The following is a 27,340-nucleotide window of genomic DNA, read 5'->3' as shown; positions in this document are numbered from 1 at the left end:
TTGCTCGCAAGTTATTGGCCAGTTGAAATGAAATGGCTGTAAGCATTATGGGACTTAACATCTGAGGTCATCAGTCCCCTAGACTTAGAACTACTTGAACCTAACTAACCTAAGGACATCACACACTTCCATGCCCGAGGCAGAATTCGAACCTGCGACCGTAGCAGCAGCGCGGTTCCGGACTGAAGCACCTAAAACTGCTCACCCACAGCCGCCGGCTTATTGACTAGTCACGAACGCTGCATTCTACCATCTGACACTTACATTATTATTATTGTTGTTGTTGTTGTTGTTGTTGCTACATCTCACTCCCTGAAGAACATGGCCATGCAGACATGCAACCTCAAATTCAGCCCTGCAGTTGTGAAATCGGCCAGTGTCATGGTAGCATCACCGTTTCCTCGTCCAGCTGTGCAAGAAGTCACCAAACTTTCGCATCATGGCCAAAGGCACCTCCTACACAACCGGCAGGCCAGAAAGGACTGAAGGAAGACTCCCACAAAGACTTCCTATGTCCCTCCAGCCAACAAACATCTGAGTGTTTCTCTGCCAAAAGGGTCCAAGAAGTCAAACAAAGGCAAACGGTCTTCTACTCTGCCGACTTGGAGATCCTCTTTGATAGTGTCGCCATGTGGTACCCTCACCCATTCGACCTCCATGTCGCTGGTGCACACCGCCAACCGTTTTTCTGCCCTGGACTCTGCAGATCAACAGGGGGAGAATGGTGATGCCCCTGTGGATCTCATGGAGCAGGATACTCCAGTCTCTGCACCCTATAACCATGAGTCTTTGAAGGCTGGCACTCAGCAGCCTCCAAGATGACAGCCCTTCCTTTCTCCCTTCCCGCCTTTCCTCATTACGATTATTCTCCAGTGGAACATTTGTGGCCTCTGATCAAACAAAGAGGATTTACGGCTGCTCTAAGAATTGCAGCATCAGCTTGTTCTCTGCCTCCAGGAAACAAAATTGTGTCCTCACAATCACTTCGAGCTCTTGCATTTCTTCCTGGTCCGGTTTGACCGTCCCCCTGAGGACAGCATTCCGTCTCATGGGGGAGTCGTGCTGCTCATACGGGATGAAGTTCATAGTTCACCCATCTCCCTGACTACCCACCTTCAAGCTGTTGCAGTTTGCCTTTTCCTTCCTCTCTTGACCTTTTCCCTTTGTACTGTTTACATCCCTCTGTCATTGGATGGGACCAGGGCAGACTTTCTCCAGCTTATTTGGCAGTTACCTCATCCCTTTCTGCTGCTCAGTGACTTTAATGCACACCATTCCCTTTGGGTTTCTCCCAGAACCTGTCTGAGAGGTGCCCTCTTGGCTGACCTTCTCAATCAATTTAACGTCCTCTGCCTTAATACAGGAGCACCCACAGTCCTTTCAGACTCCGCACACACTTATTCCCATTTGGGCATATCCTTCTGCACTGCCCAGCCTGCTCATCGTCTCGAGTGGTCCGTTCTCTCTGACACATACTCGAGTGACGATTTCCCATGTGCTCTCCGTTTGCTGACTCCTACCCCACCTGTGTGCACACCCAAATGACAGCTTACTAAGTCTAACTGGAGGCTTTCCTCCCTGGTGACCGTTGATGAACAACATTACCCCAGCTGTGATGACCAGGTAGAATGTCTTTCAAACATTAACCTTACCGCTGTAGAGCATTCCATTCCTTGCACTTTCTCTTTACCACACTGTGTCACAGTCCCTTGGTGGACTGAGGTGTGCCACAATGCAATTCACTTGCAGAGACGTGCTCTCCGCGTTTTTAATCATCATTCTACGATGGCAAACTGCATTCATTATAAACAGTTGCATGCACAGTGTCGTCGCATTCTTCCGGGTTAGCAAAAAAGCTAGCTGGATTTCATTCACTAGTGCTTTTAACAGGTCCACTCCCTCTTCCGTCATGTGGGCCAACCTCTGACAGCTCTCTGGGACCAAGATCCAATACCCAATTTCCAGCCTGACAGTAGCAGACAGTGTCATAGTGGATCCTATTGCTATCTCGACCATCTTGGGCCACTATTTTGTGGAGATTTCGAGCTCCTGCCACTATCACCCTGCCTTCCTACATTGGAAAAGTGGAGGAGGCTCAGGGGATACCTGTCTCTTCTCAGAATCATGAGTGCTACAATGCCACCCTTACTATGAGGGAGCTAGATCATGCTCTCACTTCATCCCGATCCTCCACCCCAGGGACAGACGATGTTCACACTCAGATGTTGCAGCAGCTTTCTCTTGTGGGCAAGCACTTTCTGGTTCGTATGTACAAATACACCTGGGCAGAGAGGACTTTGGTGTGAAGCTACTGTCATACCCGTACCTAATCCCGGTAAGGACAAACACCTTCCTTCTAGCTACCACCCCATTTCTCTCACCAGCTGTGTTTGCAAGGTGATGGAACCTATTATTCTCATGCGCGGATGGTATGGTGGCTCGAGTCTCGCAATTTACTAACCACTGCTCTGTGTGGATTTTGAGCGCACTGTTCTGCAGTTGACCATCTTGTCACTTTGTCCACCCATGTCATGAATGGTTTTCTACAGAAATCCCGGACTATGGCCATGTTTTTCGATTTGGAGAAAGCCTTCAACACGTGCTGGAGGACTGGTATCTTTCGCACTCTCTATACGTGGTGCTTCTGTGACCGCATGCCCCGTTTCCTTTAGGAATTTTTCAAGTTTTCAAGATACGTGTGGGTTCTGCCTTGTCAGACACCTATATCCAGGAAAATGGTGTGCCTCAGGGTTCTCTCCTGAGTGTCATCCTCTTTGCTATTTCCGTTAACCCGATAATGGCAGGGACTGATGACCTCAGCAGTTTGGTCCCTTAGGAATTCACACACACACACACACACACACACACACACACACACACTCTACAATGGCCTGTCTCCTGCCGAACATCTCCGTTGACGATTTTTCTGTCTATTGCAGTTCTCCATGGACTTGTCTCATTGAGCAGCATCTTCAGCAATGTCTCGATTGTCTTCACTTATGGAGAATGGACAGTGGCATTCATTTTTTTCACTGACAAAACTGTTTGTATGAATTTCTGGTGGTGCAGTTGGTTTCTTCCACCTTTACATCTTGGGCCTGTAGCTCTTCCATTAATTGAAACCATGAAATTTCTGGGTCTCATGCTCGATAGGAAACTTTCTTTGTCCTCCCACGTGTTTTACCTGGCAGCCCGCTGTATGGGGTCCCTCAATGTCCTGCGTGTCCTCAGTGGCACTTCCTGGGGAGCAGATTTAACCACCCTCCTCTCTTTGTACCCGTCCCTTGTTCATTTGAAACTAGACTATGGGTGTTTCGTTTATGTATCTGCACGTCCGTCCCTCTTATGCTGTCTCAATACTATCCACTATCATGACACCCGGTTGGGCACTGGTGCCTTTTACACTAGCCCAGTTGAGCGTTTGTATGCAGAAGCTGCCAAACTACCATTGTCCCACCACCTTGACTTTCTCCTCAGCAGATATGCATGCCATTTGTCTGCCAAATGTGTCCATCCATCCTATGCCTCCTCCTTCGATGACTCCTTTGATCACCAGTATGGGCCACATTCCTCTTCTCTGTTACCTCCTGGAGTTTGCTTCCCACTCTTGCTCTGGCAACTTCATGCTACCTGCCACTTTCCCAATGGGCACGAACTCTTCACCTACTCAGCTTCGCGCTGTGGCCCATATTCACCTTGGCCATAATTCGCTTTATAAGGACACTACTCCAGCCTCACTCTGTTGTCTTCAATTTCACGACCTTCCCATGGAACTTTGTGATAGATAGTACCTTTGTGGACACTGAGAGGCTCTCGGATTGACCGTGGTGTTGGGTGTCTCTTCATCATTAGCATCGACGCTTTTTGGTAATGGCTTCTGGAACACTGGCTTGTATTTACAGCAGAACTCTTCGCCCTGTATCAGTCATGCAGTACATCCCGTGACACAGGCTTTTCAATTGTGTCATCTGCTCCGACTCTCTCGGTGTCCTTCAAAGCTGTGTACTGTACACCGTCCATCCCTTATTGCTGTCACTTTGCTCACTGTTGATGGAGCCACTGTTGTATTTATGTGGTCATGGCCTGATAGGAAACGAGGCTGCTGGCAAGGCTGCAGTCCTTGTACCTCACCCCGATAGTTCTTACATTTCCTCCGATGATCTCTGTGATGCCGTCTGTCAGTAGATGGTGTCAGTCTGGCATCACCACTGGTCCTCCCTTTGTCTGAACAAACTTCAGGTTATTAAGCCTGTCGAGGAGCTTGGACAACCTCCTCTTGGCATGAGGAGATCATTTTAGGTAGATTGTGCATTGGGCACTGTCTTTTTAGCTATTGCCATTTGTTAAGTGATGCTCTCCTACCACTTTGTACTCATTGCGCTCAACCTTTGACTGTTCACCATTTCCTGATGGAATGCCCTTTTTTTAACCATTTGCATTCTTGTTTGTGTTTGCCAGCTGAATTATCGGCTGTTTTAGCAAACAATGCCCAAACTGTCGACAGCGTTTTAGCAGTATGGCGAAGGCTATTTAATTTTTAGTTTAGGACCTCATTTTCTCAATGGCGTATTTTGTAGACATTTCTCTACGTCCCTGTTTTTAGCTGTCTTCTCTTCTCTCAGTTGGGATTAATGTATAGTCATTTTTAACTCCTCTCTTTGTCTTCATGATCTACAGTTCTGACATGGGCATTTATGATCCTGATTTGGTGAAAAACTGGAGCGGCTGCCAGAGAACCCAGCTGCAGATCAACCACGGAAGGAGGTGATGCTGATTCTGCTGGCTCTGCCACAACGTGGAGAGGCACGGAGGCTGAGGCAATGGAGGGCAGGGGTGGGGGGGGGTGGGGTGGGGTGGGGGGGCTGGGGTGGGTGTCCACTGGCTGCAGTGGAGATGAGGCCACCTCCATAGGTGACAGGGGAGGGAGAGGAGGAGGAGGAGCAGGGCATATCAAAATCCACAGCCTGCACATCGGCAGGCTCAGAAGGAAGTCTCCCTGTGGCCTGAGGCAGTAGGCAACAGGAGAGCAGATGGGGAGCAACATGAAAGCACACCACTGAAAGTGGGAACATGCATCCAGAAAAATGTCATGATTAACTCTACCATCTAGCTGACCAGAAGACAGCAGTGGTGATGCCTCAATAGAGTGTGAACACAACTGATTTGCATGGTGGTCAGCTACTCCATATTGACATCCGCCACCAACAACTTCCAACCTTTATTGCTCACTTCAACACCTGGCAGCCACCCTTGCCGACGGACAAAGGATTGGAGCCAAACAGCAGCTCCATGAGGAAAACACAGTGGTCCATAGAACATGACTCAGGGTGCTACAAATCCAGGAGACCATGTGTCTGGCACTCGTCCAAACATCCGCCAGACTACACCTGTTACCTGGCATTGCCTGATATGTAGCTAGAAAACTCGACAGTGCATCATTGGGGGAAGAGACACACACTAACTACTGCATTTGGATCTTGAATGTACATATGAAGCCTTCCATCTCCAAGTTAGAAGCTGGATGGTGGTCAGATGTCAGATACCATTAAAAAAGCAAAAGTCTTCAAACTACCATAACAGAAATCAACTGCCATAATTGGACACCAGCTCTGTGGGGATCCCTCAATGGCAAAAGTAACTGACAATGCATGAATATTGGTGATCGATAATGTGGAGGACAGCCTGGCCATCGGACAAATAACTGACCACCAGCAACCATATGCTGCCCAAAAATGGACCTGTGAAATTGATGTGCAGCCTGTCCCAAGGGCGCTCCAGGAACGGCGAAGGAGCAAACTTGCATGATGGCACAGCCTGGTTCTCTGGTTCTCTGCACAGGCCCCACAAGCCCACACCAAATGTTCGGTGTCATGATCAATCACCGACCATTGGACATGATATTGCACCAACACCTTCATACGCTTCATTCCCCAGTGTGATGCATGCAGCAACTGGAGTATTCAAGGGTGCAACGCCAGGGGGATGACAACTTGATAACATTGCTCCTCTGTGGAAAGGATGAGGACCCCCTGGGCAATGGTGAGTTAATAATGTAGGAGAAAAAACATACACCACACTGGATCCACACCCTGAGAGATGCACTCTGACTAACCCACCTGGACACAACAGTTTTCCGGTAAAGCGGGTCAGCAGCCTTGGCAGTTGCGACCTTTTGTGCTTTCAGCAGAAAGTCCAACTGGGTTGACTGTGAGGCATCATCCAATGCAAACACAAGAGCCTCCTGCGAGTCGAACTTTGGAGCAGGCCTCACCAGTAGCTGCGATAGTGCATCTGCACTAACATGCTGGGCGGTGGAGCGGTATCGAATGTCATAACAGTGGTTACTGAGAAAGAGGGCCCACCAATACAGTTGGTGGACAGTCCTATTGAGCAGCTTGGAATGAAGGCTGAGAAAGGAAAACAACAGCTTGTGATCAGTGATGAGGAGGAACCTCATCCCACACAAGAAAATGTGAAACTCTTTAACTCCAAAAATAATAGGAAGCACCTCTGTTTCCAGTTTTGAGTAATTATGCTGCACAGTGGGAAGCATCTTTAATGCATAAGCAATGGACTGTTCATTGTCCTCCTGATTCCGATGGTTCATGACGGCGCTAGTACCATACTGGGACACTTCACAGGCCAGGGTTAAAGGTTTAACTGGTGTAAAAAGAAGCCATACAGGGAGCAAAGGATAAACACTGCTTGATAGACTGAAAAGCTGGTTGACAGTCTACAGACGAACTTAATGCCTTTCTGGTGAAGCCAGTTAAGAGGTTGGCAGATGTGTGCTGACTGGGGAATGGACTGAGCATAATACAGAATCTCACCCAAATAAGACTGGAGCGCTTTCAGGTTCTTGGGTGCTGGCAGGTTGACGATGGCTTCAGTATGGTTGTCTGTAGGGATATGCGCATGACCCAAAAAATGCACCTTTGGGCAGAAAAACCTGCACTTTTCCAGCATGCAGTGAAGACTGTTCTTCAGGAGGCATTGGAAACTGACTGAAGGTTTCATAAATACTCCTCCAGAGTAGTACCCAGATTTCATCAAGATAACGGATGCAACAGGGAATGTCTTCAGTCAACTGGTTGAAATACAGTTGATAAATATGAGGCACAGACAAGTTGCCAAAAGGCAAGCGATTAAGCTGGTAAAGCACAAAGCCAGTGTTGAGGACCAATGAAGTCCAAGAATCCTCATCAAAGGCAACTGCGGTTAGGTATTGTGGTGAGACGATGCACAAAAAGATGCTGGTTCCCCAACACCTTTGCCAGAAACTCTGCCTGCCATGGAATAGGATACAAATCTGCAGCACATCACGTATAGACTGGCAATTAAAAATCACCGCAAGGGTGTGCTGCACCATTAGGCTTCTGAATCACCACAATCCAACCAACCCACTGACTCAATGAAGTGGAGAAATGATGACTTGATCTTGCCAGCGCTGCAGCTTGGCGTTTACCTTGCCACGCATCACAAAGGGAATGGGGTAAGGATGACAAAATGTTGGTACCACTGACTGCTTAAGAGAAACATGCGCCTCCAAAGTTGCTGCCTGACTTGAGATATTCTCAAACTGTGGGCTGTGTGACTACATTAAGAAGTCCAAATTGTTGAAAGGAACAGATTGAGACACTAAATGTGCTTCATCAATGATTTGGAAGCCAAAAACAAAAAAGCGTCCAGCCCAAAAATGTTTTGCACCAATGGTGAATTGACCACTGACAATGTAAGTTGCCATTCCACATTTTTAAAACATGCATAAACACAAAGGAATGCACTGTTTACTATAAGACATAACCTGACTTAGTGGGCGTTGCAATGCTGGGCACCCCAAGACAAAATGAGGCTGATCGTCATTCCTACGTTGACCTTAAATGTGACCGGCCATCCATCCACAATCATTGTCAGCAAAATACGGCTGGACAACCCGTGACAGTTTCAGGGATGGCCCCAGAGTCCAGTGAAAACACTTGGGCGTCCAATGACAGACTCATGTCTCGCCTGCTGTCACAAACAGTTGTCAGGTGGACTATCCGATGGCACATGCCACACATGGCTTCCACATGTGGGCAGTCTCGTCAGACATGCAACAAGTGACAGTTGGGACAGGACCATTGGCTTGCCCAACAAGCAGAAGGAGAATGACGCCATGGATACAAAAACCACCACAGGTGCGAATAGTGACACCACAACCGATGCAAACATGCCGAGCTTTGTGCAGGCAAAGATAAGAGGTAGCACATTTGGGACACTGAAAACTACACTTACATGAGGGACCCTGCAAATCGGTCATCCGGGCCGCGTACAAGTGCCCATGGCTCTTGTGGTACTTGTTGAATTGCAGTCATACAACCACCACATGGGGTGGATGTCCAAAATAGTTTGCAACAGACAAATCCTGTCAAAGCGGAGTTCCTTGGGTTCAGTGGAGGGCTTCAAATTCTGGACAACTTTGTGTAAACCTGCGGTTAACAACAACAACAACAAGGCGGTCTTGTTGACTGGATAAATGATACACTTTACCTTACAGTGTAGCAAGAACTGGTGTAGGTAATTCTCCCACCTTTCCATAGACTCATTGAAAATGGCAAATAGTGGTGGGGCTGGAGGAGGAAACTGCACAACAGGTGCCTGGCGTCCCACTGGCACGGGTACCAAGGAAATCTGCATTTTGGTTCATCAGCCCCTGAATCAACTCCTGAATCTGCACCTTCTGCTGCTGCTGTGTTGCTGCTTCTACTTCAACTGTTCCCTCTATAGGTGCAGCTGTTCCTGCCAGAATGGCAAAAATGCCATGTTGATGGTAGCCCAAAATTAACACCAGGAAAAGGGAAACAAAAAATAGTAGCAGCATATGTGTAAGAATGTCGTTCATTTCCACTTCTGCACAGGTATGATAACCAAGCTGCACTACACTGTTGACATGGGTACTGTACAGGCGACAGTTGCCCGATAATAACTGGGGAATAGAAACCTGAGAGGAAAGGAAAACTCACTGTGTAAGCCAATCTACAGGAAGCAGAAAACCCAAAACGTCATTAAGATGTGTATAGGAATAAGCTCAGCACATGGTTGGGGTGGGTGGGTGTCGACTGAGTACTCACCATCATCACTGAAATTAGTTAATTTTTTTAATATGCTTCTGTTTCAACAAATCTTTGTTTATCCAAATTATTTCTTCTAGCTCATATGATTTATAGAAAAAACAGTAATTTACACATTTTTCATCCTGAATAAAAGTATTTTGTGGTTACCACTATGCCATGTGTTTCCCGATTTAGAATTTCTTTGGTTTCCTTAAATCAGATTAGGCAAATTTCTTTGAAAATGGCCAATTTGCATTCTGTTTCTTCTGCAATCCATGCATGTGATCTGTCTTTAATGACTTAATCATTAATTCAACATGATACCCTGACATACCATTACTTTTCAAGTTTATTTAATATGAATAAGCAAGTGCTTTATTCCAATATATGATGTTTCGTATTTGTTAGATTCCTGTTGATTTGCAAGGTTTATGTTATATTTTTTAATTTTATTTTCTAGGGAATATCGTTGACGAATGATTTGGATACAGCTGACAAAGGAGACATGAGAGCTTACATGTCACTCGTAAACACTGTACTTGCAGTTGCTGAGGTAAAGCTACTACTTTTTTAATTAGTCAATCACAATATTATTGCACCTGGGAGTGAGGCTGCTTCAGTTGGCTGATTGTGACACAGCATATAATCGGGGTTGCGGAGGGAAGGAAGGATGGCACAAGTACAATTATGAAGGAAGGATGGCACAAGTACAGTTATGCAATTAAAACTGCACTAATCTTGGTGATTAATAGTTATTAAGTGGATGGTCCATAAGGGGTAAATGCTGAGTGATTCATCTGCTGTATCTGTTTCACCAGAATCCATTCCAATTTCATCCGCTGTGTAAGTTTATTGTCATAGTCGTGTTGCATATTCATCTTAGCTCTCCAGACTAATACTGATGATTATATTCTTTACTGTGTCTTCCATTAACCCATCTCTGCATCAATATTCATTTTCAATTTCTTTGACATGTTGCAGGTTCTAACCAAACATTTTGTGTAATATTACATGAAGTCTGTTTGGTTATCGGTTTCAGGGTAGTTAAATTAATGGAATAAACGTTTGTCCTGCAGTGTTATGTTTCATTGTACCCCAGATTAACTCTATAGGGTTCAGGTCACAGTGGTATGGTGGGATCGTCAGAGCATTATATCCCTTAAATTTTAAGACTGTATCTGCTTTAAAAACAGGCTTTGGCTTGTAACACACTTGAAAGCTCTTTTGTTGTTCAGCTTGGTTCAAAACTGATTTTGCTCTGAATGACCCATTCAGTTATGTCCTTTTTGCGAGTTCCAGTAATGGGAGCTATATTTGTCTGAACAGTATGATATGGTGCATTATCAATACTACCAGCTGGGATATTAGGAACCAGTTCCTCTTCTAACTATTTCTGATAATTATATCGAGTCATATAATTGCGAAAATCAAGGAACTTAGATTTGAAATCATCTGTGAATACCACTGGTTTATTTGGCTCTCAAGTATTCAAAACACTTTGCAAAAATGTAGGCGTGCTCTGTTAGGATGTTTCTCTTATTTTACTTTTTTTTTAAAAAAATAAAATTCCATCTGTTTCAAAATTTTCCCTTTCCCTCTGGAAATTTATTTCAGTTTTTGAAAATATAAGCAGCTTTTCCAATGTTTCCTTCTTCTGCACATTATGCTCCAAAAATTTTCTTCAAATAAGTGCTTTGTTGAAGTCGCCTAGAAAAAGTAATTTTCTAGAATTCTGTTGTTTGCTAGGAGTTTTAATTTTTCCCTGATTTCTTCCTCTTTCTTAAAGTCTTTCAAAATGTATTTTACTGTTATTTCTGACTTTCCTATCATTTTTTTGACCCACAAGTCTGCTTCCTGTAGAGGCATGATTACCTACTTCTGCTTTTATTCTTCCTGCCAATATTGTACAACTTTGAATATAAGCTCTTTTCCATCTGAGTGTGGCCACTTCCATGACACCTCCTCTTGTTTTCCACTCATAGGATATTCATGATAACATCACACTGCATTTCTGGTGATATTTCATGAGGACATGCTGAAGCACTTGATAGTATATTCACAGTTTACCTGAAAGCATTGGTGGAGAAATGCATTTTCCTTAGTCGCCACTATACATGTTTACTGTAACGCCACTGCGTGTTTCTGATAATGGCCACAGAGGCCAAGTGCAATAATATAGTGGTTCGGTACTACATGTTTGTGTCTGTTTGTCTTCTATTGTTGTTATTGTTGTTACTACTACTACTTTTTCTACTACTATTACTATTACTATAGTAATACGCTCCCATTTGATTGCATAGAACTGTTACGTTCTCATTACGAGCAAGAACTATTGTAAAGGGTATTGTAGCAGATATGTTCCTTTAATTTCCACCTGTTTGTCACCATTTGCCTCTGTGAAACACCTAGTTTTTTATGGTCAGATGTTTGAGCAAAACAACTGTAAGACTCCATAAAAATTATGCAATGGGTTTGTGTGTGAATTTTCATAGACAAAGAGAGCATGGGAAATGGAAAAATGGACCAGCGTGAGGACTAGTTTTGTAAAGAATAATTTAGATGCTTGAAATGAATTGGTGATTAAGATAAGCTTAATTACTGATTCAAAGGAAAATTCAAATGTCAAGAACAGCTATGAAACTAATGTGCCAAAAATTATTCTATTCAAGCCCTAGCGCTATGTTGTACATAGAAAGTTATGTTGGTGTGATATTTAACTGTTAATAAAAAGTTCATAATAAGAAATTGAAAAATAATACAGTCAAATGTCTTGTAAAATAATTTTTGTGAAGTAACTAAGAAAACAGATTAGAGAAACATTTGACATACCTTTGAATGGTGCTTGAAATCGTATACAGCAAAAAATATACTGATACAGAATTTAAGGTTCAGTGTTTAACTTAGAATCTTGGAACTTCAAAGCATGCTAGAGGGGCATTTGTCTGGTGGTTTATGTAGGCAGTGCAGTCTCATGACAGACTGTTTCGACTTTATCACCATTTTCAAGTACGTCTAGATTACAAAATTGTTAAGGCTTTCGTGGCCACTTGTTGACAAACTGCCTATTGGCTTCTGTCTCGGGTTCTTTGGCCAATGTTCATCTAATGATTTTACTGACGTTTCGCCAGCACGAGTGGCTGTCATTGTCAAAGCTTCACCCTCCATTGCCGGTGGTGAACCGGAGCCGAGCTCGCAGGCGCAGACTATATGTACCTGGCGTGCCAACGTCCGAGAGCTTCTCTGCAGTCATTTACGGTGCGGTTCTCCTCTTGCTACCTGCAACAGTTGTTCGCTGCAGTACGGGAAGCCAGGATCCCCTTTCTTGTTGAAACTGTTCACGTGTTTTTGTATTTCTACAGCTTCTCTGAACAAGCACGTATGATAGTGCTTCTTTACAGCCAGAACTTCCGTGTCGGCGAATTTTATTACGTGGTCAGTCTCACTCAGTGCATGCTTTGCCACGGCCGATTTCTCCTCCTGCTCCAACCTGCAATGTCGCTTATGTTTTTTGATCCTGGTGTTGATTGATCGTCCAGTCATTCTGACATAAACTTTTCCGCATGGGCATGGTATACGGTATATTCCCGACGTTGCAAGTGGGTCCCTTTTCTCCTTTGCCTATCTAAGACACTCTTTGATCTTCCTTGTCGGTTTGAAAATCGTCTTTACGCCATGTTTGTGCAATATATGGCCGATTCTGTCCGTCACTCTGAGAATGTATGGTAGAAAGGCCGTATCTGACATTTCTTTTTCTGATTCCTTACTTCGCCAAGTGTTTGGCTCTGTTACACTTCTAATATAATTTGTGGAGTACCCATTGCTCCTCAGAATACTTTCCAGGTGTTGCATTTCACATCTGAGGTGCTGCGGCTCCTGCTCGCGTTACGAGCGTATTAATGATGCCTCTTTTCTGGCTTGGGTGGAGGTTTGATAGTTTGTGCAGGTATCAGTCTGTGTGTGTCAGTTTTCTATAAACGCTGTGTCCCAGGTTTTCGCTATCCCTTGTGACCAGCACGTGTAGAAATGGCCAGTTTTTTATCCTTTTCTACTTGCATGGTAAATTGTATGTTGGCATGGAGGCTGTTCAAGTGTCTTAGGACGTCACTGAGCTGTTCGTGACCATGGCTCTACACAGTGAAAGTATCATCGATGTATCTGTACCACACCTTAGGTTTGCAAGTCGCCAAGTCCAGTGCCTGTACTTCAAATTGTTCCGTGAAGAAGTTGGCCACCACTGGACTAAGAGGACTACCCATGGTGACGCCTTCCAGCTGTTTGTAGAAATCGCCATTCCACGTGAAATAGCTCATAGTGAGACATGCGTGAAGAGCTTTTTGATGTCTTGCAGGCAAATGGAACCGATCTGTTCCAGAGCGTCACTGAGTGGCACTTTTGTAAAAAAAGAAACAACATCAAAGCTGACCAGGATGTCGTTTGGTGCAAGTTTCAGTTTCTTGAGCTTCTCAATGAAGTGATGGACAGAATCAGCTGTACAATGCGCAAACATGGCGAAAAGGCGATTCTCAAATCGGCAAGGAAGATCAAATAGTGTCTTAGATCATTAGATCAGCAAAGGAGAAAAGGGACCCACTTGCAATGTCGGGAACATACCGTATACCATGCACATGTGGAAAAGTTATATTGGAATGACTGGATGATCAATTAACACCAGGATCAAAAAACATAAGCGACATTGCAGGTTGGGGCAGGTAGAGAAATCGACCGTGGCAGAGCACGCACTGAGTGAGACCAACCACGTAATAAAATTCGCCGACACGGAAGTTCTGGCTGTAGAGAAGCACTATCACACGCGCTTGTTCAGAAAAGCTGTAGAAATACAAAAACGCGTGAACAGTTTCAACAAGAAAGAGGAAAGCCTTAAGGTAAATGGATCCTGGCTTCCCGTACTGCAGTGAACAACCGTTGCAGGTAGCAAGAGGAGAACTCCACCGGAAATGACCACAGAGAAGCTCTCGGGTGTTGGCGCGCCAGGTACACATAGTCTGCGCCCACAAGCTCGGCTCCAGTTCACTACCGGCAATGGAGGGTGAAGCTTTTGAAGCTTTGACAATGCCAGCCACTCGTGCTGGTGAAACGTCAGTAAAATCATTAGATGAACATCGGCCGAAGAACCCGAGACAGAAGCCAATAGGGAGTTACGTCTAGATTGATGTGATGTCCATATTACGTCATTAGTGGGCTGTTTTATAACTGTCACTGCTGTAGTAAGATGGTAAATGTTATGTCCAGATGTTGAAAATAAAATGTTAATTATGATGTGACAGCAGTTAGACAGTTCCACTCTTGCGACATTATATCATTATCAGATACATATGCTGCTGGCCCTAAAGAAGAAAAATTTTCTCTCTTTTTAACAACCAACACACAATATTTTAAAACACTATAGTGTCAACAGTAAATATTGTACTAAAGGATGTAGACATTATTTATTTTATCTATTGTACTGACCTTCCATAACTAATATCTCAGAGCTCTGTGCACTGAAAACTTGTCTTCATTCTCCAAGAGAGAGGAAGCAGGAAGGAAAGATAGATAGAAATATTGCTGTCAACGACAATTATATTAAATATCATAAATGGTGTGGCGGTGGCGATGATGATGATGATGATGATGATGATGATGATGATGATGTAAGTGAGACCTAGTCATTTGTTTCATATTTCCTGGTGTCAAGAGCCCCAATACACAAGAGAGAGCAGATGACAGTCCATTCAGAATTTGTATTACCTAGTAGGAAGTTAAAGATGTTAACTATATAAAAGTAATGTAATTCATTTTGCTTTCACTTCGACACAGTTGTGCAATAGCCTGCAGCACTTAGTATGCATACTTTATTTGGCTCAACATAATGTCAACAATTCACACATTCTTGGTATAACATTATTAAGAGTAGACAGACTTAGGAGATTCTCGTGTGTATATTGATGAGTGTGTGCAGAACAGTAAAATTTTGTGTAACATGATTGCATTCATTGCTTGTTGGCCTCCATTATTTACGTAAGTTATGATGTGCAATTTGTTCTACTATAACTGCTTGGTGAAAGCAGATGATTTATTTTTATAAAAACTAAAGGCTTTTGCTCATTGTGGAAATGAACTAGCTGCTCAGTGTGACTGGCCGAAGTTGTTACGTACTTTCAGCTCACATTATAAAATAAAACCATGTATTATATTTTACATGCAATTGTTATTTGCATGGGTTGAACTCATTGCCTAGCTTTACATCACATGATTTTGCATATACGAACACTGAACAACTTTTGCTTCATAGACAACTTTAATGATTGAGATACTAAATATAGTTAAAACTTGTTTTCAGTAAATTATTGTTTCAGATTTACCCAATACCATGCTTCCTATTTACTACACTGAGGTGACAAAAGTCATGGGATAGTGATATGCACATATACAGATGGCGACCTTATTGCGTACACAAGGTGTGAAAGGACAGTGCATTAGCAGATGTCATTTGTGCACAGGTGATATATATGACATGGTTTCCAGTGTGATTATGGCCACACGATGGGGAATTAACAGACTTTGAACATGGAATGGTAGCTGGAGCTAGATGCATGGGACATTCTGTTTCAGAAATCATTAGGGAATTCAATATTCTGAGATCAATAGTGTCAAGAGTGTGCCGAGAATACCAGATTTCATGCATTATCTGTCACCACAGACAGTGCAGTTGCCGATGACCTGCACTTAATGACTGAGAGCCGTAGTGTTTGCGTAGAGTTGTCAGTGCTAACAGACAAGCAACTGTGCATGAAATAACCACAGAAACAACACACATCTCCTGCAGTATCTCTCCTGGACTCGTAACCATATTGGTTGGACCCTAGTTGGCTGGAAAACTGTGGCCTGTTCAGATGAGTCCCAATTTTAGTTGGTAAGAGCCAATTGTAGGGTTCAAGTGTGGCACAGACCCTACAAAGCTGGACCTAAGTTGTCAACAAGGCACTGTGGAAATTGGTGACTGCTCCATAATGGTGTGAGCTGTGTTTACGTTGAATGGACTGGGTCCTCTCTCCCAACTGGACTGATCATTGACTGGAAATGTTCGGCTACTTGGAGACCATTTGCAGCCATTCATGGACTTCATGTTATCTTCCCAAACAGTGACGGAATTGGCACTGGGCCACGATTGTTGACAACTGGTTTGAAGAACATTCTGAATGTTTCGAGCGAATGATTTGGCCACCCATATCACCTGACGTTAATCCCATGGAACATTTATGGGACATAATCAACAGGTCAGTTCAGGCACAAAATCCTCCACCAGCAACAGTTATAGATGGCTGTAGGGGCAGCATGGCTCAATATTTCTGCAGTGGGCTTGTAGAGTACATGCCACATGAAGTTGCTGCACTGTGCCAGGCAAAGTGAGGTCCTACACGATATTAGGAGGTATCTCATGACATTTGTTACCTCAGTGTATATCATTCACATTTTTAAATAAATTCTTTTGTCAATTTGGTTTTCCAATAATTAAACTGAGTAGTGCAATTCCCTATGTAAAGGAAGAAATGATTATGAGACATGTAGTTCAGGTTCAGAATAGAGAAGAAGTGTGTAGTTAATGTTGTAAGTAGCAGTTTACCAGTGCCGAGAGCAAGAGGACAACTGAAAGAAAGGAAGTAAAAATAAAAGAAAACATTATACCTGGCAACCAAACTTGCTCTGTCCTGTGCTGCAGTTTACCTGCAGATACACTACCCTTTGGTTTTATATACGACACTTCATTTGTAGCCTTCCTAGTGTTTTTATATCTACATCAATGTTCTGCAAGCCTTCTTACATTGTGTGGCAGAGGGTACATGTGTACCACTGCCACCTCAGCCTTATCTGTGTATAATTAATATATATTTTCCAGTTTCCGCCTTAAGCAACAAAATGTCGCTATGCTTCTCTTTACTGCTAACCATTTCAGATCTAGTAATTATAAACAAACATAAACAGTTAGGGCCCGTAGTAATGTAGTCAGTGATGGCTGTGTTATATCCTGGCAGTATTATCCTAACTGATTTGGAGCAAGCTAAGGTGAATAGTCATAAAAGATGCTCATGAGGATAGCAAAAGTGTGCAATATATTCAGTGCCCTCTGTGTTTGTGGAAGACAGTCTAAAAAATTAAAACTGCGAAATTTACATTTTATATACATTATTTATGTTTATTTCAGCTTTATATTTGCTGGTGTGACAAAAGAACAATGAAAGAAGTAACATTGCCTAGAAATGGTTCAGTTTATCCGTGGCCATTGAATCATGTTGTTAACTGGCAGAAGAGGAGTCAGGTTATGAAGAAATTATCAGTTCTCGGATGGGCAAACAAAACATTAGAGGAGGTATGTTTCTTTAACTTCTGTGACTTTTCTCTATTTTTTCCTCTTTATAGATTTTCTTTAAAAGACAACGTACTGTTTTTTAACAACACTGTGCCCATAAATTAACATTAAGAACTTCAAATTAAGTGTCCATGTTGCATGAATTGTAAAACGTATTCAGCTGCTTTCTAAATACTTCTATGCTTTCATATATGAACTCTTTGTAAAAAGAATATCACCACAGTGAAGGAGAGGAAAAAGTTTTATCTTAAAGAAAGAGAGGTCTGTTCGTTTGAAATGGTGGACAGTATTCCTGATGTTCTTCCTGGAAATCTTAGAGTTCACAGTGGAAGATTCCCAACAGGACTTTTGTAAGCAGTTGCAATTTGCATGTATCAGTTTCTACAGACTATAGCCTAGAAGAGAAATTGAAATTGTGTACGAACACTCACTGGGGCTCAACTCAAAGCTTTTTTATGACAGTACTTGTCTCCTAGTGTCAGAAGCTTTTGTTACAGTGTACCTTCTACTGCACACTGAAAGTTTTATTGAAGTTCAAATTTGGAAGTATAACTAAAAGTTGGGAGGAACAAACATTATTAGCTTGACCTCTTAATATAGAATGTGAATAGTTTCTTCATATAGTTCATTTGTAACAACAGAAGAAATGTTATGTCATGTGATTGCCCCTACATGTTTTTGAAGACATTATTATTACTTCATGTTGAAATGCAGACCATTGTAGACTATCAGAGGCTAAAGAAATAAAATATCATGTTTACCCAATTATAACATGAGTTTTTTTTCCCAGATTCATAATTCAAACAATACACTGTTGTCTTATATTTGCAGATTAAACTATTACTGCTGAGGTTACCATTTTTATGTTATTTAGTAGAGTATTTGGGGGTCATCTTACATTTAGAGATGAAGCTTTGGCTATTGAGGTCACGTGCAGAGTTCTTCTGAAGAATGCAGAAGGGCAGGGCTCAGCAAATGATACTAATGTTCCAACAGGCTCAAGATTTCCCAATAGGCCTAGGCACTTGATACAATCATGTGACATTGACTTGCACGAGATACATAAGAAACTATGAACTAGCCACGGCGACGGTCTATTGTTCTGATTAAAATTTGATAATTTTGTGAAACGGAGAAGGAAATAGCATTGAATTCTATCACCTTACAAACTTTTGTTGTATTTGAACAGGTTTACAATAAACATTCTAATACATGTACAGATACAGTGTAAAAACATTAATGTTGCTTCTTAAATAAAGGTAACATTCCAAAACAGACATGTACTCCTTCAAAAATCATTACTTGATTCAGAACCCATACCAATATTTTATTTGGTTATGAGAGACTTTAATGATTATTGTTTTTCTAAGTGCATTGCAAATGAGAAATTCAGTCACTGTCATGTATTATTAGAATACTGGGTAAAAAACATTACCAACTTTAGAACATGATGGTGACATTCAGTTGAAATGAGAAGGAAAATTAATCCAGAATGTAATGTCTAACAAAGGAAATAAAACATATTAAACTGACCATAATTGTTATCACAAGAATAAATTGCAGTGGCAAGACCTGTCATGGAGATAGTACCAACAGACATCACTAGATCGCGGGATGAGCAAAAGTTCAAGAATGGGACTGAATTGTAACTGTAAACTTTCATTTATGTATTAGTTGTTTTTTTTTAATATATATATCACCTGCTTACTAGAAGATATTGCAATCTGTCTTTCAAGTTGTTCGAGGCCAGCACCTCAGAAGAGTTGGAAGGGGAGCAGTGACACCAGCTTGGTTGAGAACTATTATGATTGTTGGTAGGGGAGTGATGATCGAGCAGCAAATTTCATCATGTTGGAATCTGTTTTTCGCAGTTGCTCAAGGTCAGCACTTAGGAACGGTTGGAAAGGGAACAGCGACACCAGCTCAGCAGAGAACTATTATGATAGAGGGGAGGGGAGAGGTGAGCGAGCAGCAAATTTCGTTGTTGCCAACCGTGGAAATCTACACCACATGCTTTGGCTTTTATGAACTTCTACCATGTTTAAACCACAGTTTGCTTGAATCCATTTGTAGTCGGAATTGAATTGACTTTAAAATTGTACAAATACTCAACAATAGTATTAATTTCTGCAGGAGGTGGTAGAAGTCTAGATAGGAAGGGACCAGTGGCATAGTTACATGTTTCTTGCTGCAATATGTCAGTGCTCACCGTCATATATGTCAGAATGAAAGGGAATGTGGCAGCTGGCCTTACACAGCGAATGACAGAGCAGCAGGCAGGCAAAATGTTTTGAAACAAGAGACATTGTGACATTCACCTGTCAGTGTGGAAGCAAAATCTGATATGTATGTGGAAAAAACAGCATTGTTCACAGTTCCCACCATAATGGCAATCTCAAAAATAGCATCATATTTGGACAAAACAACCAAATATTTGTGACAACAAATATATAAATTTCACAGATATGCTGTTTGGATGATGATGATGATTATTAAAATAGTGATACCACAGACTGCTGGGTTAGTAAGCAAAACAGGTAGAAAAGAAAATGGTCTGAAAATTAATGTACACCATTTCTTTTTGTTTATTTTATTTCTCCTAGTGTTATCAAAATGTGTGGACAATCAACAAAAGGCATAAGTTTATAATATGTATAATTTTAACTTTTTGGCAGATACTTCATGTCAATAAAAATTTGTAATTTTGATTATTCAGAATATGTGAAAAATAAATTTTTCTCAAGGAGCCTTTTTTTAAAAAAAAAAAATAAAGGGAGGGTTGTCTTATATTGAAGGTCATCTCGTATTTGGGTAAACATGGTATATTGACAGCTTGTAAGTGTATGAGACTATCAATCTGTATCTGTGATGTTTGACTTTTTGATCGTATTTCACAATCTTATGCACAGCTATCCTGGCTACTATACAGGAACAGAGATTTTTACACACTCTCTCTCTTCTCTTGTTGTATCAGTGTATACAGTCCCTCATACCTTTCCTCAACTTTAATGCCCTGTCTAAACAGTGCAGTGGAAACATTCATTCCTGTCAGAGTTGAATTACTTCGGTCCCACTCCATCACTAGACCACTTTCTCTAAGTCCTTTTCAGTAGTAGGAAGCCAACTCTGGAATGACTTCCTCCATTATGTCAGAGAGTTGAATAACAGTCCCAGCTTCAGAAGACTGTTAATGGCATATCTGTTAGAGCAACAGTAATGTCTGAATTAACTTTACAACTAAGTACACTTCTTTCCAACCAGATGTTCCTCATTTCCCAAAGCTCTTACTTGGTGTAGTGTATCTAAATTTCTGTCCCTCATAATTAGCTATTTATTATTACCATTATCATCATCATCATCAGCAGCAGCAGCAGCAGCAGCAGCAGCAGCAGTGGCAATACCACTAGTATTAATGTTGTTAGTTTGGATTCAGTACTGTTATTCACATTCTCTTTATATACAGTCAAATCTTTTTCAGTTATATTAATACCATTTTATTACTACTTATCATATTAAAAGTATCATTTCTTAAATAGGTATGGTGTAAAGAATACTTTAGGTGTAAAACCATGGTACATTATAAGAAGGCTCTAATCTAATCAGATTAAATAAATAAAAGAAAGATGATTCAGCTGCTAGTGCACTCACAAAGTGATATACTATGAGATATATTTTGCAACAATTTCCTTCTCTTAGAATTTATGCTATTACAAGTTGTTTTATTTTTTTTATGGTCAAAGCAGTTTTCACGTATTTGTTGCTCATTGTTAGGGAACTGTTTATTTTGTAGGTGTACGAAGAAGTAGAAACCTGCTGTAATGCCTTATCTGAGCGACTGGGTGACAAGCCATATTATTTTGGAGACAAGTAAGTTTTCCCTCCCCTCATTTGTATGATCCACTTACCAGCTTTAATGTAACAAGTAACACATTTATATTTTAGTCACATGGATTCTCTCCTTCCACTTGATACCCTGTATTCAAAATTGAGCCAGCGTGTTAAATATATTCATAAAATGAGAATTATTTAAAGCAATGTACAATTTTGTAAATTATAAAAATCAGAGAATTTTAATAAAGGATTTAATTGCTGATATTGTGCACATCCACATGGCTGTTTAGTTAATGTTACTTGTAGTAATACATTAGATGCAACTTTCATATCATTTTGTTAAAAATGTCAAGTTTTGAGATGTGAGATAGGATAATCAGAGTGGGGAGAAGTCTCTAATGTAAAACAGAGTGCAAGAATTTTTCTTCAAAATTCAAGAATTTTGTGAAGAATTTGATTACTTATTCATACATGGCATTTTTAAACATTTAACTATTACATCTTATATCATAATGGAAACTACTGGGTGGCATACTTCGAGTGAAGACAATTAATCAGCAGTCTCTTTCTCAGTATTATGAAGACTTTACCCTGGCCATCACAGACATGCACTGCCCTCCAAACTTGGTCCACCAACATATCTTGTGTGTTATATCTCACCCTTCTGCTAATACTTAAACCACAGTGTTTAAGCCACACAATAGTCCACCTTCCCCTTCTTTTCAGGAGGCATTGCATAATGGGTTCTTCAGTTCTTAATGTTCAATGATCTGTGTTTGAAACAGACGTTGATCATTTATTTTAAGTATGTTGCATCACATCCCTCATCCACATCTATAGTTACAAAATACTACTTGTCCTTGTTATTTCATTGGTGGACACATTGTCTTCTCTGGGATATGATGTAGTCTCAGATCAATTTTCTGATATGAAGAAACATTAACTAGTACAAGGATTTTGTTTTTCAGGTGGCTTCCAATTGTTTTTCAATGAAATAAAGTTTCTAAACTATGAAACAACTATATTCTCTAATATTCGCACGCTATTAATAAAAGGTACAGGGTGACACACGGGAGACGGATGGTTTTTAATGAAATAATACTCGGCCAACTTTAAAATTATTGCATGTTTATTTACACAAATCAAAGCTCATTATTTTCCATTTTAGTTAACAAAGTTATTTGTGAAAAATAATGTCGTCAAAGTGATTTCCATCATTTCGAATGCAGGACTCAAGTCTCTTCTCAGAAACCTCCATCACACGGACTAAAATCTCTGCAGGGATGGCAGCAATTTCTTGAATGATTGCATTCTTCAACTCATCAAAATTTTGTGGTTACAGACACAGTTCTTAAGGTACCCCCACAGAAAAAAGTCCCATACTGACAAGTCGGGAGACCTGGGAGGCCAAGGAACATTGCCAAAACGTGAGATAATCCGGCCAGGAAACTTGCGTCTAAGAACGGTCATTGAAGTGTTTGCGGTGTGCAATGTTGTCCCATCCTGCTGGAACCAAACGCGTTTTAAAGGGAGTCGTCTTCTTCTTAGTTCTGGTTTCAAGAATATTTCAAGCTTACGAATGTAACAAGCCGAATTAACAGTAACTGTGGCCCCGTTCTCTTCAAAAAAAAATAATGTCCAATAATGCCAACAGAGCCAAGAGCACACCAGACTGTTACTTTTTCTGAGTGTAGAGGACGCTGGTGGAAAAGGTGTGGATGCTCTGGAGCCGAGTAACGTAGGTTTTGCTTATTCACGGTCCCGTTTAAATGAAAATGAGCTTCATCACTCATCAATAAAATTTCATTTTCATTCTATCCCAAAATCACTTGCATTCTGTAAGCGAAGTCTTCTCGTACAGCAAAATCAGTTTCCTTAAGTTGTTGGACAATAAGCATTTTGTAGGGATGGAATTTTAATTCTTTATGCAAAATTCGTCTAACCGATTCACGATTGATTCGTAACTCAGTAGCGTGATGTCTAGCTGACCGTCCTGGGCTTCTGATTGCCGCTTGCCTTACCCTTTCCACATTTTCTGGTGTCGTTACTCTGCATCTCGGGCCAGGATGCTCTTCTCTCTCTCTCTCTCTCTCTCTCTCTCTCTCTCTCTCTCTCTCTCTCTGTCTGTGTCTGTGTGTGTGTGTGTGTGTGTGTGTGTGTGTGTGTGTGTGTCAAGTAGTTTGATCTATTTTTTTGCAATTCTACATGTGTGCTGAACATTAAATTTGGAATTTTACGTTAATGCATGTATGGAGATGCCTATTCTGCAATCATAGTGTTTGTTATGGGGTTATCAATATTAAACAAACAAGTGAGAATGGTAGCCTCCTATTTATATCAATTTTTCAGGACAGTTGGAAGCAGGAATTGCATCCCCATATGGAACATGCTTATTGCTGGCAGTTGCTAGGTGAGGGAACAACTGAAATGTGTAGTGTCAGGCTGATAGGGGAAAACTGCACAGAATGCATCACTCTCTTCTTTTTATTCATGTACTCCCTCGGATCATGTGCCCCCTCATTTGCCTTAACTACAACCTCTCACCAGTTTCATAGATATCTGACATTCCAGTTACGTGTGTAGGAATAATTTACTCCTGTGCATTGCTTTCTCATCTTTTTCCCATAACCCCATTCTGTTTTATCCCAGTGGATTTATACCTTCCTGCACCTGAGCAAGTTTTCTGTACCTGCATCTTCCCATTGTTATCCTGTGCTATATCGCTCCTCTCTTGTATCACACTCAGTTGGAGAACTGTACCTACTATGGTGTTACTGAATATGTACTATGGTGTTACTGAATATATTAAATCAGGAAATAACAAAGAAAAACAGAAAAATTCTACTGACAAGAAAGATGTGAAATGGCATTTTAAAACCTGACATTAGCAGGTATCTTCTGAAAGGATGACCTGAAATGCGTGAAATGTTGCATATTCCAAGGCCTTTCATGTTGTGTTGCTTGCAATAGGGTACTGAAAATATATATATATATATGAAAATGGCCATTATTGTAAACCTCTTTCTACTCAAACCTTTCTCCACTGCCTGCGCTAAGTTTCTTGTGACCTTGCATTTTAGATTTTCTGCTGTGTGACTTTCCACTTCTTATAGTTGCTTTTATATTATTAAGTTATTATTTCAGAATTATCTGAAAACTGCAATTTTTGCATGAAGCACCATGTTATAAGGTGCTTGTTAATTCTTCTGTGGTGTGCATTACTTTCTGTGAAGTACATTTCTTCCATCAGCATCATTTTGCTTCAGAGTTTATACTAATTTGTAAGATTTTGAACACAGTTGAATGTGTATTTTTCCTTAAAAATAGTATTACTTTCATAATTGTTTTTATGTTATTGATGCTGAATTTGACATTGTACTCATTTTAAAATAGATGTGTAATCATCATGTCCATTTATAATTACTTGATTTTTTGACATTCTTTTTTTATTTTTCAGTCCAACAGAGTTGGATGCCCTGGTATTTGGACACGTGTTTAGCATCTTAACAACTCCATTGCCAAACAACAAATTTGCAGCCATTCTCCGAGGCTATTCAAACATAATTCAGTTGTGCAAATTGATTGAAAATAAATATTTCAAAAGGATTAGTCAGTAAATTGTGCTAATTTTGTACAAAGTAGTTTTTGTTATAAAAATTTAAAGACAGTTGTAATTCTAAAGTTTATTAATAAAGTTGCTTATTTAGTTTTCTTATATGTGCCAGCCAAAGAAATAACATTTCTGTCAAATAATTAGTGTCCCTGTATGCCGAAATGACATTCTCTGTCAGCGTTTTGACTATTTCACATCATGACCTGGAATTAGGAGTGTCTTCTTCTCTTCCCTAGGTACCCCTTCCAAAGTGTTATGCTACTTTTCAGCTAATCTTTGTGATTTCAGTGTACAACTGTGTGCTTCTCCTACTTTAAACTCCTTACCCCATGGGTAGAGACAGGAAAATATAATTTTCTTTTTTTGTCATTGTCTGCCTGGTTTGTTTATTTTCACCCAGTTCTGACATTCGTTTTTGCTGATTTTGATATTATGAGGATTGTCCATAAAATAATGCCCCCAGTATTTTTTTTATAGCACTATAGTGCCAGAACAGCTGCCCAGAACCAAAATCTGAACACAGACAGTAAAGTACTTGCAGCACAACACCAGACATATAGCAATGTGCACATATCCTGCTGGGATGGAAAATTACTTTTCTATTGAATTCTGAAGGGATTTGTGTCCTGTTAGAGGCCATCTCCATAACTGAGTGTTAGCACAGCTGACTGCCATGTGTAGAACGTGGTTTCGACTCCTGGGGCTATCAGGGATTTTTCATGGTGGGTGCACTGGAAGGGGGTGCACTCAGCCTCATGTTACTTGATCGAGTAGTAGCAGCTCCATGTAATGAAAACTGACCATGGCCAGGAGAGTGATTTGTTGACCCCACATCCTTTTCACACTGCATCCCATAACAAAGTTGGCGGATGATGACATGGCAGTTGTTCGGTACTGATGGTCGTGCCAGGACTGGTGAAAGGTGTTAACAATAGTTTTTTGTATCCATTCAGAATACCTTACATGGCCATTCTAGGCACATAAATAGAGTTAAGTATCATCCCATGGTCGCAATAAGAACCTAGAACTGTTTACACAGACTTACACGGATCTGTAATCATAAGAGATACAACCCAGTGTTTCACTGTTTCAATCTCCTCTGCCTGGAGTATTTGCCCTTCACTTTTCTCAGAAGTTTGTTGGTTTAAACATCAAAACTTCATTTGTCCTTAATAATGAAGAAATTTTTATTTTCAACTTGAAATACAGATAATGGTTGCATTCAGTGATGCAAGATTATCCTCTACTTTTGCACAGCAAATCATACCAAAGGGAGATCTTTAATGCAATTCATGAGTTAAACTGCATATTTCTGTGGTATGCAAGTATAAATGTGAAAATTGCCACATCAACATGGCACCCACGTGGATTCTTTCTATCAGGCAATCACAGCACAGGACACATGACATCATGCAAATGTACTTCTGGCTGTAAAACAGAGCGCTGAACATGTTTATTTCAATTTTTATTATGTGATATTGGAGAGAAATACACTCATCGGTACAACGGGGTTCTTTGGTTTGCTCTGGGAGGAGATCGGAGTGGATACTATAACACACAAAATATTAGCTCACTTTATTATAACATAGATAAGAAGAATTACTTAATTTTGTACAATCAATTTCCACAGGAAAGTCATGAGCATTTATACAGCTGTCTGCACATTAATGAATCACTTGACAGATCGCATTCGGGAGGACGACGGTTCAATCCCGCGTCCGGCCATCCTGATTTAGGTTTTCCGTGATTTCCCTAAATCGCTCCAGGCAAATGCCGGGATGGTTCCTTTCAAAGGGCACGGCCGACTTCCTTCCCCGTCCTTCCCTAATCCGATGAGACCGATGACCTCGCTGTCTGGTCTCCTTCCCCCAAAAACCACCACCACCACCACCACCACCACCACCACCACTTGACAGAGACAAAATACAGATCTCTCACTCAGAGTACATTTACCAATAACTTTCATGTAGTGTTCTGCCTAATACATTGATCACACACCTGACCTACTAAGAGACACTGCTGTTGTCTTATGCAGTGATCGCGGACTGTGTTGAGGTGTCATGTGCTCGGCTGTAAGTACGAGAGCCGATGTGCCAGCGTGGCGAAACGTTTCTGTGCATGGCTACACTGGTGTTGCTCATTCATCAGTGCGACTTTCAGGGACTATCTTTTCTTATGGTTGCGTTGTGAGGTACCAGCCTTGCTTTTGCACCCTGCTCTATGAATGACACCACAGTACTCCCTGCCCCAAACCTCCAGGCCGTCATTGTGTAGTAGCATATGGCGATGGTAGGGGAAAGGGGGGGGGGGGGGACTAAATGTGGATGCAGATGAGGAGAGACAGAGCTTAACTGTACCTGATGGCAGCTCCCTTCCCATGCCCCGGTATCCATCTCGCGAGTGACCATAATGCCTACCAAAAAACTGGTTACATGA

The 27,340-nt window shown here is 41.3% G+C and overlaps 1 protein-coding gene across 2 annotated transcripts in view; it reads left to right on the top strand.

Annotated features, from left to right (window-relative positions):
• The window catches only part of LOC124721681 (metaxin-2), a 55,308-nt gene extending 30,302 nt beyond the window's left edge, over nt 1-25,006 (top strand). For both annotated transcript variants that reach the window (XM_047246755.1, XM_047246756.1), the window contains exons 4-7: nt 9,553-9,645; nt 17,296-17,460; nt 21,251-21,327; nt 24,749-25,006. In XM_047246755.1, coding sequence (XP_047102711.1) covers nt 9,553-9,645; nt 17,296-17,460; nt 21,251-21,327; nt 24,749-24,908 — 495 coding nt within the window. In that variant the 3' untranslated portion in view covers nt 24,909-25,006. The remainder of the gene's footprint in view (nt 1-9,552; nt 9,646-17,295; nt 17,461-21,250; nt 21,328-24,748) is intronic.
• The last annotated feature ends 2,334 nt before the right edge of the window (nt 25,007-27,340 follow it).

This window comes from Schistocerca piceifrons, chromosome X, assembly GCF_021461385.2.
Source record: "Schistocerca piceifrons isolate TAMUIC-IGC-003096 chromosome X, iqSchPice1.1, whole genome shotgun sequence".
Taxonomy (NCBI): Eukaryota; Metazoa; Arthropoda; class Insecta; order Orthoptera; family Acrididae; genus Schistocerca; species Schistocerca piceifrons.
This window is presented reverse-complemented; position numbering and strand designations above follow the sequence as displayed.